Source organism: Patagioenas fasciata, chromosome 2 (assembly GCF_037038585.1).
Source record: "Patagioenas fasciata isolate bPatFas1 chromosome 2, bPatFas1.hap1, whole genome shotgun sequence".
Classification (NCBI taxonomy): Eukaryota; Metazoa; Chordata; class Aves; order Columbiformes; family Columbidae; genus Patagioenas; species Patagioenas fasciata.
In genome coordinates this window covers 135,922,238-135,935,115 of record NC_092521.1, presented here as the reverse complement: position 1 = coordinate 135,935,115, position 12,878 = coordinate 135,922,238, and the positions used below count along the sequence as shown (strand labels likewise).

At 37.6% G+C, this 12,878-nt stretch overlaps 1 protein-coding gene across 1 annotated transcript in view; it reads left to right on the top strand.

Moving 5' to 3' along the window:
- LOC136097733 (dynein axonemal heavy chain 11) overlaps window positions 1-12,878 on the top strand; it is an 89,243-nt gene that overhangs the window by 1,199 nt on the left and 75,166 nt on the right. The window contains 6 exon segments of the mRNA XM_071805512.1: window positions 853-923; window positions 2,055-2,171; window positions 5,252-5,390; window positions 8,739-8,831; window positions 8,962-9,156; window positions 10,524-10,652. Of these exon segments, the coding sequence (XP_071661613.1) occupies window positions 853-923; window positions 2,055-2,171; window positions 5,252-5,390; window positions 8,739-8,831; window positions 8,962-9,156; window positions 10,524-10,652 (744 nt within the window).

Below are 12,878 nucleotides of genomic sequence, written 5' to 3'. Positions count from 1 at the left end.
TTTCAGTGCTTTTATGAGTACTTGGGAAATACCCCTTGGCTAGTTATTACACCTTTGACTGACAGGTAGTGACTATTACTAAAAACAGTGTCTATCTATTTCAGTGAATAAAAAGTTAAATGTTTCTTAGAAGTTCAGTATTCTTTTATACTTCATTTGCATTTTATAAGGTTATTAAGACACAACATCTTTGAGCATGGGTGTGCATACTTAAGTAATGGTAAGATTTTAATGTCCATTACTTTTAAAATAACTGACCTATTTCTTGCGTATTCAGTGTCTAGTCTGAAGAAGAGTACAAGTGGATCTATACCAAGGTTAATCAGGAGTTTTCAGCAAAAGAATATTTTGTGTGTGTGTGTGCGTTAAATTCCAAACCAGTACTTTTTTTCATGCAAACAGTGGAGAATTTTTCTGGCAATATTTTGGCCCCAAAGTGAAATTTCTTGTCAAAATCAGTGATGCAGAAAGATGCACTCAGGAATCCTGGCTGGCTTCGTGCTTACAACCTTTAGTTGAGGGGGACAATCCTGGGACTTAAATCTTTGAAAGAAACAAAACCACAACTATAGCTTCCTGTTTCCTGTCGTGCGTGACCACTGATAGGATATTCCTTTTCTCTTAAAATGTTGATGTGGTTGTTTTTTATATCCAAAATAAGCATTTTCCAGTAGCGCCACATCATGGTTTTACACGAATGTGGAAGAGCTACGTTTGTGGTTTAGGATATTAAATTATAATCAGAAAGTTGACTCGTAATAAATCACCCATGAAACATAAGGTTTGAAAAAAAACCCTCACGATGTTGCAGATGTTCCTTGCAATGCTAACAATCACTTTTCTTGTGTTCAGGTGTTACATTACTCTAACCCAGTCTCTCCACTTAACAATGAGCTGTGCTCCTGTGGAACCAGCCAGCACAGGTAAGAGACCACCAAAGATCTCAGCTGTGCTCTTGGTATGATGGTGTAAGTCTTCAGCTGTTTGAGCAGATGGATTACAAGGTGAGATGTTCTGTTAAGCTGTATGTTTTAGTTTCTTTTTCATATGAAGTATAGTGGAAATTGTTGTTTTCAAGAAAAAGATTTTGAGTCTTTCACTTCTGTTTTTAATCTGTGGGGAATATCTATAAAGGTTTGGCCCAGAGAGGAGCTTGGGAATGCTTTGATGAATTCAATCGCATCTTAGAAGTTCTGTCGGTGGTGGCAGTACAAATAAAGACTATCCATGATGCCATTATGAACAAGAAAAATAAGTGGTTTAGCAGTGCTTCTTTATTTTCCTGTGCAGTCTATAAATACTGAATCAGTACAATCCTCTCCCGCTGTTCCTCTGAAATGCAAGTCCTTCGTAAATGCAGTAAGGGAGAAGATGGTAACATTAAATCACCTGCATAACAAATGATATTAAATAACAAAAAACTTTCTCTTCAAAATGTAGCAATAAACATGAGTGAACTCCTGGCTCTACAGGAATCCAATAACTTTGCTGTTGAAACTCTGTTCTTGTTCAGGTCCTGCCACATGAAAACATTGTATCATGTGGGTGAGGAGTGTGATGGGCTTCAGCCTTGGAAGAAGTCTTGGGGGTTCTAGGGTTTCCCGGCATTTTTGAGACATACCTTGTGTTTCCACTGCACCATGTTCTCCTTCCTCTGCTTCCTTTACTCAGTGCTGCCTCTTAGCTCTTTCAAATTCCCCACATCCCTGTCAGTCTCATCTATTCTATATGTTTTAAAAGACAATTCCTCCTATAGCCATACTTCAGCCATATGCACTCTTTGTTGCTCTAACAGTCCACTCCTTCCCAAATTCAGTGCTGGCCAGAGGAGGCACAGATTACTCAAAGCTGGTGCCTTTCAGGGAAATGCCTCTCTCTGTTTGCTCAGCTCCAGTAAACCATCTCAGGCACTTGCCTTAGCTGTTATGTGAGACTGGGTCCAGGTCCAGAAGCACCTTTGTCATCTGATTACTCATGGCTGGCTTTGTATGATGCAGTTGTTTACATCTAATCCAACTGTAAAATTTCTTCAAGTATCGTCTTTGTTATAACAGATTTTTCCTCCTTGGTGAAAACATTACATTGAAGTAATCAATTGGAATGTTCATTATGATGAACCCAGGATGTGCAGGTTGGACAGAACTACCTAAAAAACTCAAAGCTCTGCTCAGGCAAGTATGCTATAGTGTAGTTTTATGGTATACAAGTATATCAAGTCTGCACTTAGAGTACATATTTCACCTAATGTTACCAGCCTTGGTTTGCAGTGAATTACAATTTGGGTTTGATTCAGCATTTCTGTGGAAAAAAAAAAAAAAAAAATCGATATTCACATTGTGCCTGCCTGCACACCATAAGTACAGGGAAATTAAATGTGTGTGTGTTGCCTTTTTTAATCTACTTAAAATTTTAAAGGTACCTGTGAACACATGAAATGTACTTAAATATGTGCAAGAGTATTTGCTGTTTTGTGGTAAGTAGGAATCCTCACAGCTGGCTTAACCTAGTAAAATGGTCATTTGAGAAGTGTCTAACGATCACATTCTTCCATGGGTTTAGGCATGCATATATTCATAGGTGTTTTGTAACTACCAGTTGAAAATAAAGCTGCATACCCTTGCCTAGTAAGATATTGGATGTGTGTTTGGGAAGCTGTGAAAAGTATTGTGCACAGCAAAAAAATTAATATGCTTTTGGACACTGTAGGACAGCCCATTATCTTTTTCTTAAAGTACTATTCTTTGTACCTTAACACTAGTACTGCAAGGAAGAAAGTTTTCAAAGTGTTGGAGCTGCACTTTGAACTATGTGGTAATGATCTTTGACTTAAATGGCATGGTGCTTGCTTAAAAAAAAAAAAAAAAATTCATTTGAAATCCTTCCTCTTGCATTAACATTAACACTTTTGACTGGTTTAATCAAGACTTGAGAAAAAAAAAAAAAATTTTCATTTCTCAGCATATTGAAGTTCAACAGGCCAAGGTGCAAGGCATTGCCAGGCTGTCTGTGGAGGCACAAGTAGAGACGTGCTATCTGGGATCTGCTTCTCTGAGCAGTAAATCCCTTTGATATTTTTTTTTTAAAGCAGAAATTTAGGACAGAACTGGGCATCACTGTGGCTTCTGTGAGCAAGCTGAAACACAGATACTACTTTATTCTGTATTAAAAGTACATGAAGATTTTGATGTGTGATTTTTATTTCTGCTTTAGCCATGGAATTCCTGACACACCATACTCCTTCATGCTCTAATTGCAGAAAGACACAAAGTTTGCTAAAGTTAGAAAGCTGTTTGCTCAAGTTAGAAGCTGTTTGCTCAGGCACATCACATCCTCTTGCCAATCAAACATCCTGCTTGAGATGGCAGGACTCAGCAGCAGCAATTAGCTTTCTTGTTCTTAGAGTCTAAATTACAATCATTCGTAACAAGCAGTAAGTAACAAGTGTTTACGAGGAGGAGGTTAGGCTTTGAATTCATCTGCCTATGCAAAGACTGTCAGCTTAGCCATTGCTTTACCAAGCTTTCTCATTAATTGCCACGTCAGATCCCTTCAAGGCAAAGCAGGATGGGTGCACACCAAGGGAATGATGTTGGGTAGCCCCTCAATTCAGAACCTCATAAAAGGGAGGACAAGGTGACAGGGACTCCATCTACTCTTTCTGCATTTGGACAGTCAGCTGTCTTGGCAGCAACGTCCTTCACAGTCAGCTCGATGTGGTGTTTGAAAAGAGAGGAGGAAGGATTGCTGTTGCTACCAGGTGTTTCATCTCTCAGTGGACTAACAGGGCATAAAAAATGCATGTGAATATTATTTTGTCATTCATTCATTATTTTTGTTGTTACTTTTTTTTTTTTTAATTTTGGAAAAGAAAAAATAGTAGAGAATATGAAATAATGTTAATTAGCAACATCTCTACTGAAAGATAAAGTCAGATAATTGCTTTTTGATATGCTTTCTATTTTGATTTTTTTTTTGGTTTTGTTACTTAAAAAAAAATAAAATCAAAATGCACTTGCTACATGGAGCTCAAGTGTTACCTTTACTTAGTTGTCACAGAAAGAAAAAGCCTTTGGAATTGAAATGTGCGCTGTTGCATTTGATACTCAGGAATTCAGTGCTGTAGCTGATTTCAGTAGTAGCTCTTATCCATTGTAGAAGGCACAGGAAAGGCTAGGAGGTAACTGGTAAAGCATTAAATCCTCATATTTGTCACCTATTAAAATCTCACGAGGTAGAGAAGATATATTAAATACTACTAGCCAGATATTTCTTGTGCAAGCTATTATTTTAAATGCAAGAAGGGTGTTGGTTACCTTAGGTAGAAGAGTGTATAATTTTTTATAATTGACCACAATGCAGATAGCAGCGCTTGTTTTGGCTTGTGAAGAAATGCTTCTGAGGGAATAACTTACTTAAAAATTGTTTAACAGATTGGCGCTTACTCTTTTTCTAGACTATACATTATTGATTTCTGTCAGAAATATATTGCTGGAATAAATCCCTGGTCTTATTTTTGTAATATGTAAATATGAACTGGGAACAAGAGAAATCTTTGTATTTGTCAGTACTAAGAAAAGCGCTTTGAGGGATAAGTTTCCTGGTTTGCAGCTGGCATGAAAACCAAATTCAAGATCTCTTCTCTGCGACTATGTAACGTAAATAGTGATTTTTAGTGGGGAAATTGTTTAGCCTTTGCATTATTCCTTTGTGTTACACTTTTAACTGGAGTTTTTTCTCTTTTATATCATTAAAATGGCCATAGGTTTGTTCTAAAAGTTTGAACTAAAGGTTATAGATAAAAAAAAACAATGAAACCTCCAAAGGCAACCATAACCTCATGTAAAATAATTAAAACCCTGAAAAAAATCAAAGTCCTTTTAAAAAAAGTCACTGTTAGCAATGGCATGGTGTTGCACTTGACTTCCAGTCCCTGTAAAGCTGTTTACTGTGTCCTGCAGTCGCTGGTGGCAGGTGACACTGCCACTGCAGACTGTGCCTGCTCCGGGTTGTACCTGTCTCCCAGCCCTGCGTTTCTCCACTGCCTCCTTTGTGTACAGAAACATTACTGAATGCTGACAATCAACAGTGCCTAATTAGCTTCTCTTGCTTTGAAGTAAGGTCCTTGTTAGCTTTGACTGACACTCTTGTGATTTTCTCCAGCTCTGTTTTTAAAAATGTTTGCACACAACAGTCATTTGATTTAAGTGACTTACTTTTATCGTGTTTAAATAACAAATGTTTTCTTTCTTAGACCCTGTGCCACAGCTGTCCCTGATATTGAACTGATCTGAGAAATGATGTTGATTGCAGAAGGGTTTATTGATATATGCCTGTTAGCCAAGAAGCTTATTAACTTGCATATTCTCTGCAGGGAACTGCTTCCTAAACAGGTGAGGGTCTGTTTGGGCTCTTTTGTTTCATATGTGTTAACTAACACAGAGTCACTTGGAAACAAATGCAACTTTTAAAAGATGTCACTATCACCTTCCACGATAGCAGCACTCCATAACTGTGAATCAAATGCAGAAGATATACCAGAAAGAAAAAAAAATAAAAAGCAATTTTCAGCTTCAGAACAGTTCATCATCAGTAAGAAAAACTGCCATTTATTTCTGAGGTACTAAAGGTGCTGAGTGTCCACAATGAAAATGAGTCTCCATATTTTATAAATGTTACACTCAGCAAAAGAAGTTAAACATGGAGATGGTTAGGAAAATAGAAAATATTAGGAACATACTGGGTTTAATGAGATTTTCTTACACTTAGGTAAGACTCTCTTTTTTTTTTAATTTTTTTGTTGGTTTGCTGTCTGATGGGCTGTTCAAGAGCAAGCACTTTTACAGCAGCCTATCATGTGGATTGTCCAGTATACAAAGACTTGAAGACACTCAGGTTATTTACCATGGGATGACAGGACCAGAAATCCTCTCCTTCACAGCATATGATCTGAAATCCCTGACAACCCTGTTCTGAAGCAGTTTTCATCAGCTGGGGTCCTAAGTGCCACCACGGCACTATATTAGAAATATAAATGTCTGGTGGAGAAGAGAAAAACCTTGAAGTAAGAATTATTATGAATAACAAATAATGTATTCTGTTTGGATGTATGTTGTTTAAGTTTTCCTCAGTAAGTGGAGGATTGTTTGAAAATGGAAATAAAGCATTGCTAAAAAGTTTAATTAGTATACTAGGAAGAATTAACATTCAGAACTCTTATCTTAAAAATCTACAATTTATAAGACTTTGCAAAGTTTATAATTTCTTCCCCATATGCATGCTGCTTATTCATTTCCAGCTGAATCATTTTTCACAAGACATTCTTAATATTCAGTTTTATTAGTGAAATAAGAACTCGGAGAACCCTTCAGCCTTAAGCCATAAACTCTAGCAAGCAGGGTCGTTATGAAAGCAAAAGCAACTTTATATTCATGTATGCATAATTTTGAAATTATCTTTAAATATCGTCAAGTTTTTCTGACACATTCTTGCAATATTTCTAGAGATAATGAATTTGAATGTTGTACATCCTAAGACAGCAATATTGTCTGCTTTACTAGAACAGGGATTCATCAACTCTAATGATTACTTTGTCCTGGAGTAATTTTCTGAAGTCAGAAAAATCACTTGTACATTTCTTTTCAATTTTAATATTAATAATAGCGATACACAATATTAACATTTGAAGCAAAAGCTAGAATGTTCTTGTTATGTTTTGGGTTTGGCTTTTTTTTTTTGTATTATTTGTTTTAATGGAAATGGGAGAAAAAAATCCCTTTGATTAAAAATCTGGGCTTCCACAGAAAACATAGAGCAGTTCAGAGAACTCTTAAAATATTGGTCTGATGTTGGAGCTTTTGGGGTTTTCAACATACCCGTGGTGGCACTTAGGACCCCAGCTGATGAAAACTGCTTCAGAACAGGGTTGTCAGGGATTTCAGATCATATGCTGTGAAGGAGAGGATTTCTGGTCCTGTCATCCCATGGTAAATAACCTGAGTGTCTTCAAGTCTTTGTATACTGGACAATCCACATGATAGGCTGCTGTAAAAGTGCTTGCTCTTGAACAGCCCATCAGACAGCAAACCAACAAAAAAATTAAAAAAAAAAGAGTCTTACCTAAGTGTAAGAAAATCTCATTAAACCCAGTATGTTCCTAATATTTTCTATTTTCCTAACCATCTCCATGTTTAACTTCTTTTGCTGGGTGTAACATTTATAAAATATGGAGACTCATTTTCATTGTGGACACTCAGCACCTTTAGTACCTCAGAAATAAATGGCAGTTTTTCTTACTGATGATGAACTGTTCTGAAGCTGAAAATTACTTTTTATTTTTTTCCCTTTCTGGTATACATTTTGCATTTGATTCACAGTTATAAAGTGCTGCTGTCGTGGAAGGTGATAGTGACATCTTTTAAAAGTTGCATTTGTTAATTTATGGGTTCGCTACTGGTTTTGTTTCCCTCATTTTTTTGAGGGGGGCGGTGGCGAGAGGTGGTGCTGGAGTTGTGTTTTTTTGTTGTTGCTGTTGTTGTGTTTTGGTTGTGGTTTTTGTGTCTGTTTGGCTTTGTTTGGTTTTTGTTTATTCTTTTAATTTATTTTGGTTTGGGTAATGACACCAACTAAGCTGTATTTATATTGAAGCCCTAGTTGTGGGTGCAGCTACTGTTCTGAAACCCTACCTGCCTGGTAGCCAGTTTGCGTGCTGACAGTAGGGTAGTCGCAACCCCAGATGGAGTTTTGAAATTGAGAGATGGGTAGTTTGTGCACATGAAGGAAACAAACTTTAGATCACCGTGAGTGATGTGATGCATGCTAACATAAGGAGATGGTGGCCATGTAATTCTTGGCTGCAGCCACACAGAGTTCAGAGGGAAGCTGATCATCCACATACTTACACAGCTGTTCATGTGGTAGCTGGTTCCACTCTGCATGAGCTGCAAGAACACCTTGAAGTGTAGGTGTAGCCTTAAATGTTGAGCCCTTCAGCCATTGCAAAATTGGATGCTGAGGTGTTTCCTTCAATCGTACAAGCTGCTGTTGTTCAAATTGTTTACCTCTTCAAAATGTTTTGAACTCCTTTTCTTTCTATTTCTATTCTACCTAGGAAGGAAAGGGAAAGAGGTGAATGTTAGGCAGCCCCAGAAAAAAGAGGAAGAGGTATTCAAGAGCCTATGTGTAATGAAAAAGTTGTGCCTTCTGCATTGGGTATCTGCCTTCTCACTAGCAAGGCTTAGGGGAAGATACAGGCTTTTTCTCTGCCCTTCACTTACGAAACTTTCTAGGCTTTTCCTTTAGGCTAAGAAGCTGCTTCTTCTTTCCTTTAATTTTGCTGCTGGAGCTGTTTGCAAAATATGTTGATAGTCTGTCCAGTCTTCTCTTTTGGAAACAGAAAAGTATTGCCAGCAGCAGGTTGAATTAGTACAAGTTTGGCAGTAATTTTTTGCTTGCCTTGTTTCATCATGGAGGTATAGTTGCAATGAATACAATACTTGATAGTACGAATGTTATCATTTAAAATAAGGAACAAAGCAGTGGAATACTAAAAATTAAACAGATATTCACCCTTCTTTTTTTCTTCTTTACTAGACTTCCAACACTGTCCTCAAACCACTGCAAGACTAAAAGTGATTAAAAAGATGTCATTTTACTCTGTATGTAAACTGATTGGTTTCTTCTTAAATACTACCACTGAGTTTTATTTCCTGTTCTAGCATGGATAGTTAATGTTTTCACAGGACCATTACAGCTGGGGACCTCATGCTATCAAGTACATTTTGGTAGCTGCTGGACCACTGAAACAAGGAGACAAGAACAGGTCTCAAAACCAGGTAAAATGTTCACTTAAAAGCAACTAAGAGCAGGAGCTGTTTCTGGTGTTCTGCCTTTGAATAAAACCAGAATACTAAAAAGAGAAAGAATTAATGCTCTTGCAGTGTGTTGTTTACCACCCTTTTCCAGGTGCTTATGCAAGCCTTTTGAGACTTCAGTTGGCCTAACGCAGTGACAGATGATATTCCAATTTTCATGGGCCTGATCAGTGACCTGTTTCCAGCTCTGGATGCTCTGAGGAAGAGGAACCTGCAATTTGAACAGATGGTTAAACATTCTACTCTGTAGCTTCTCTTGCAGCCTGAAGAGAGCTTTATTCTCAAAGTAAAAGAATTCATTGCCTTTAATTACTCCCCTTAAGAGTTTCAATCAAAATAATTGCAAATGGGTTGTATTAGACATGAAGGTTATTTTTGAGTATGTCGTGGTATTGATAAGGTGTCCTCAGTGTCTTGGTATTTCAAAGGCATTTTGTCATGGCAGTAACGCACCTCAGTATGATAAATATGCCCATAAAGAAACATGCACCCTGTTCAAAAAAATCTGTCTACATTGACAAACATGTTTGTTTGTGTACAGCACCAAGCATTTTGTACTCGGCAGCAAATTAATTGTTCGTGATTATTTATAGAGAGGAAAGAAGAGTACAGGAGCAAAAGCCTATAAATAAGCAGGTGTGGATTCTGAATGTGCTTGGTTATATGTGCCTTTTTTGTGTTCTGGTATTTTTGTATGATATAATGCCCATTGTGCTGTGCACTAACAACGTGCATGTACATGTATGTATGCATGCATATGCTTAAGAATTATCTATAAGCTAAATTTAAACACTCATTTTAGTGTGAATGACAGGTAGGGTGAAAAGATGAAACTTAGAAACACTGGTTATTATACAGACCAAATAAAAAGTGTCCTGCTTTGGACTACTAAGAACGTCCATTCCCACCCTCCTTCAAGGAGCATCTACACCTGTTGTACACAGTAACACATTCCTTTATTAGTGTTTATGGGAAACTGAAATAACCAAGCTGTTTAAATGTGATTTACTTCAGGATTTATAAAGAATTTTCTGCTGTAGTCTATCTTGTTCCATTATCCTGGCAGAAAGGTGAAAGACAATAAGCTATACCTTGGGGTATTATGAAGTTTGCATAGTTCATAATAGAGTATTTTGATTTCTGCTAACTGGGTTTATCAGAAGACGAGTGCTGAGGAACACTGACTTGTTCCTATTGGACTTTAGAAAATTAATGTGGATACTCTTCACCAAGACAGAAATCCATAAGCAAACGAGGTATTGTCATTCTACAGCTCACAGAACTATATATTTGGAATAAAAGTATTCCTTTAGTGGACTGATTTTGTAGTTTATGGAATTATAGCTGCACAACTGTTCTGAGTGTGGAATTCATGCTGCTAAATTGATGGCAAAATTGTCATAACTGTTCTGTATCCCTGGGCTGACACAATCCTCCTGGACTATATGGCTGTAAAACAGAATAAGATTTGTTCTCACTTGTTGAGGTAACTGCATTAATTAATATAAGCCAATTCTATTCCTGTTTTCTGGGAGACAAACAGTATTGCTTGATACAGCAAATCTGCTGAGAAGGCGTAAGTCCATTTATCCTGTTCAAGGAAATAGGAACATGAAGTGGACATAATTTTTATGAATAATTGTGTCTGTTTAGAGGACCACAGGAAAGGAAAGGCATTCACCCTGTATCCCTTCTTTGTGGTGGTTTGTTCAGCTGGAGCAGCTGCTGGGAGTGCATCACTCTGTGTTTGTCATTGGAAATGCAGAGACTGGAAAGAGTAAGGTACCGGCCTACTTACACAGTGTGGTTTATGTCTCACATTGTAAACAAATTACTATGGTTCCTGGATGTTCTGCATGTTGCCTTTGCCTTGGGCTGCGGTGTAGCAACACATGTTCATGCCATTCAGTCAGCCACATCATGTGCAATGGCCAAGCCTAAATGTTACAAGTAAATTCTGCGTTATAAGTGGTGTTTGCATGTCCCAAAGGAAAATTAGTCATGGCACCAAGTCATGAGCATTCAGTTTGACAGATAGACTAAGAAATATTTGTTCTGAAAAGAGAGGCAGGATGGTTTAATTAGGCTTCTAGACAGCAATTGTGAAATATATTGCCAAAACACTAGACAAATGTTTCTAATAGATAATGCTTGCCCATTTCTGCTACTAAATGTTGACAGCTGTGGAGATTTTCTTCCCATTCAGCACTTTCTATTAGAGAAGATGGACTGCAGAGTACAGCCACTTCAGAATGGGATTCTCCTTTCCTGTCCTTAGGCCTAATGGAATTTGAGGCTGAACTAGCACAGAGGCAGGATTAAGTCAAGGTGAACAGCTGACCGAGTGCAGGGTTTTGCAGTCAAAGGCTCAGTTCGGGAAGAAAGTCAGCAATTTCTATTGTATCAAAATTGTGACAGTCTGTGCCTCCTCTTCAGGTGTTGGAAGCTCTCATACATACATGAACGTGAAACAAAAGCCGGTTTGGAATGACCTTAACCCAAAAGCTCTGGCAGTTGATGAGCTGTTTGGTTTTATACACCCTGCAACACAAGAATGGAAAGATGGGAAGTAGCACACATGTTCTTACTGGAACCTGTTCCTGGAGGCATTGTTCTCAATCAAAAATGAACAGTGCCAGAATTCAGAGGAGGTGTTAGAGACCAAATTATTGCGTTTTTCTGTGTTTTGGTGAAATGAAATGTGGGTTCAGAGCACTGGTGGCTATGGAAAGATTGGAGGCAGGGCAGGATGCTAGTAGATAGAATAGTACTAGCCTGAATGATGCCAATTCTACTGCCTTAAAGGGCAAGTTATTCTCTCCCCAGGCCTATGAAACCTCCCATATCTCACCCATATCATTAAGACTAATGACATACTTTCCTGTAATCGAAACAGAAATAGGTCATTATTACATAAAATGCAGTCATTTTGCTGTATCAGGTGTTCACTGAAAATATTTTTGATTTTTACTTTGAATTACCATCTAAGAAGCAAGCCAAAGAGAAAAGTATGGTTTTGATGCTACAAAAGCTTCTTGTTTTAGTGATGCATTAAGTCTTCTGAAGTTTTAATTGCTGTGCAGTGTTGTTATTTAAGCACTGAAGTGATGAGATTCTTTTGAAATACAATTTGCAGGTCTCCTATCATCTCTTCTGACAGAGCAAGTTAATATTACCCATGATGGACGAAAATTGTTAGTTCTAGATGAAGATATAGATCCTAGGTGAACTGAGTCACCCGACACTGTTATGGATGATAACAAGGTGAGCATCAGAGAAGCAAGTACAGTGGCTATCCTTCTGCCTTTTTTCACGTTTTCTTCTTCCTTTATTTTTCTGGAGATAGTTTTTCAGTGTGTATTCCTTTCTTCTTCCATTCTTATAATTTCTTTGGTTTTCACTATTGCTAAGTAATATTTTAGCATCTGAGTAACACATTGTGTCTTGCTTATTTTGTACAACTAAAAGGCTTAATTCAAGTAGCCTACATATACTGCAAGGTTGATTGTGCCTCCTAGTGTATGAATGGATGTAATTCAAGATGTCAATCATAAGATTATTGAAACTGGTATTTGGAAAGTCTCTCAGTAAAACAGACTGAACATTCTATACATGAAGTTCTCGCATCACTGTAATTAGGAAGCTAGTGTTAGGAAATCTAAGTAATTCAGTTTTAAGCAGTACCCAGCCTTCTTATTCTCTTTTTGTTAATTATACAGTTAAACCAATTTTGTTGGCTATCCGAAATGCCATAATGCAATTATATCCAAATCTAAAATCTGAATGTAACCTTGGGAAGCTGATTTTAGTTTAGCCCATCCTCTTAAACTTTCCTATCTTAAGAACTTAAACCTACCTAGTGACGTGGTCTCTGGTTCCTCGGTGAGGTGTCTCCCTGGGGCTAGCTACATAGCCTGCCTTCAGCTAATGAACAGAAAGTGGCTTTTCCAAGGGACATGTCAGAGCACCTAATTTTGGGCTCCTGCTCTGGATCATTTTATGTTTATT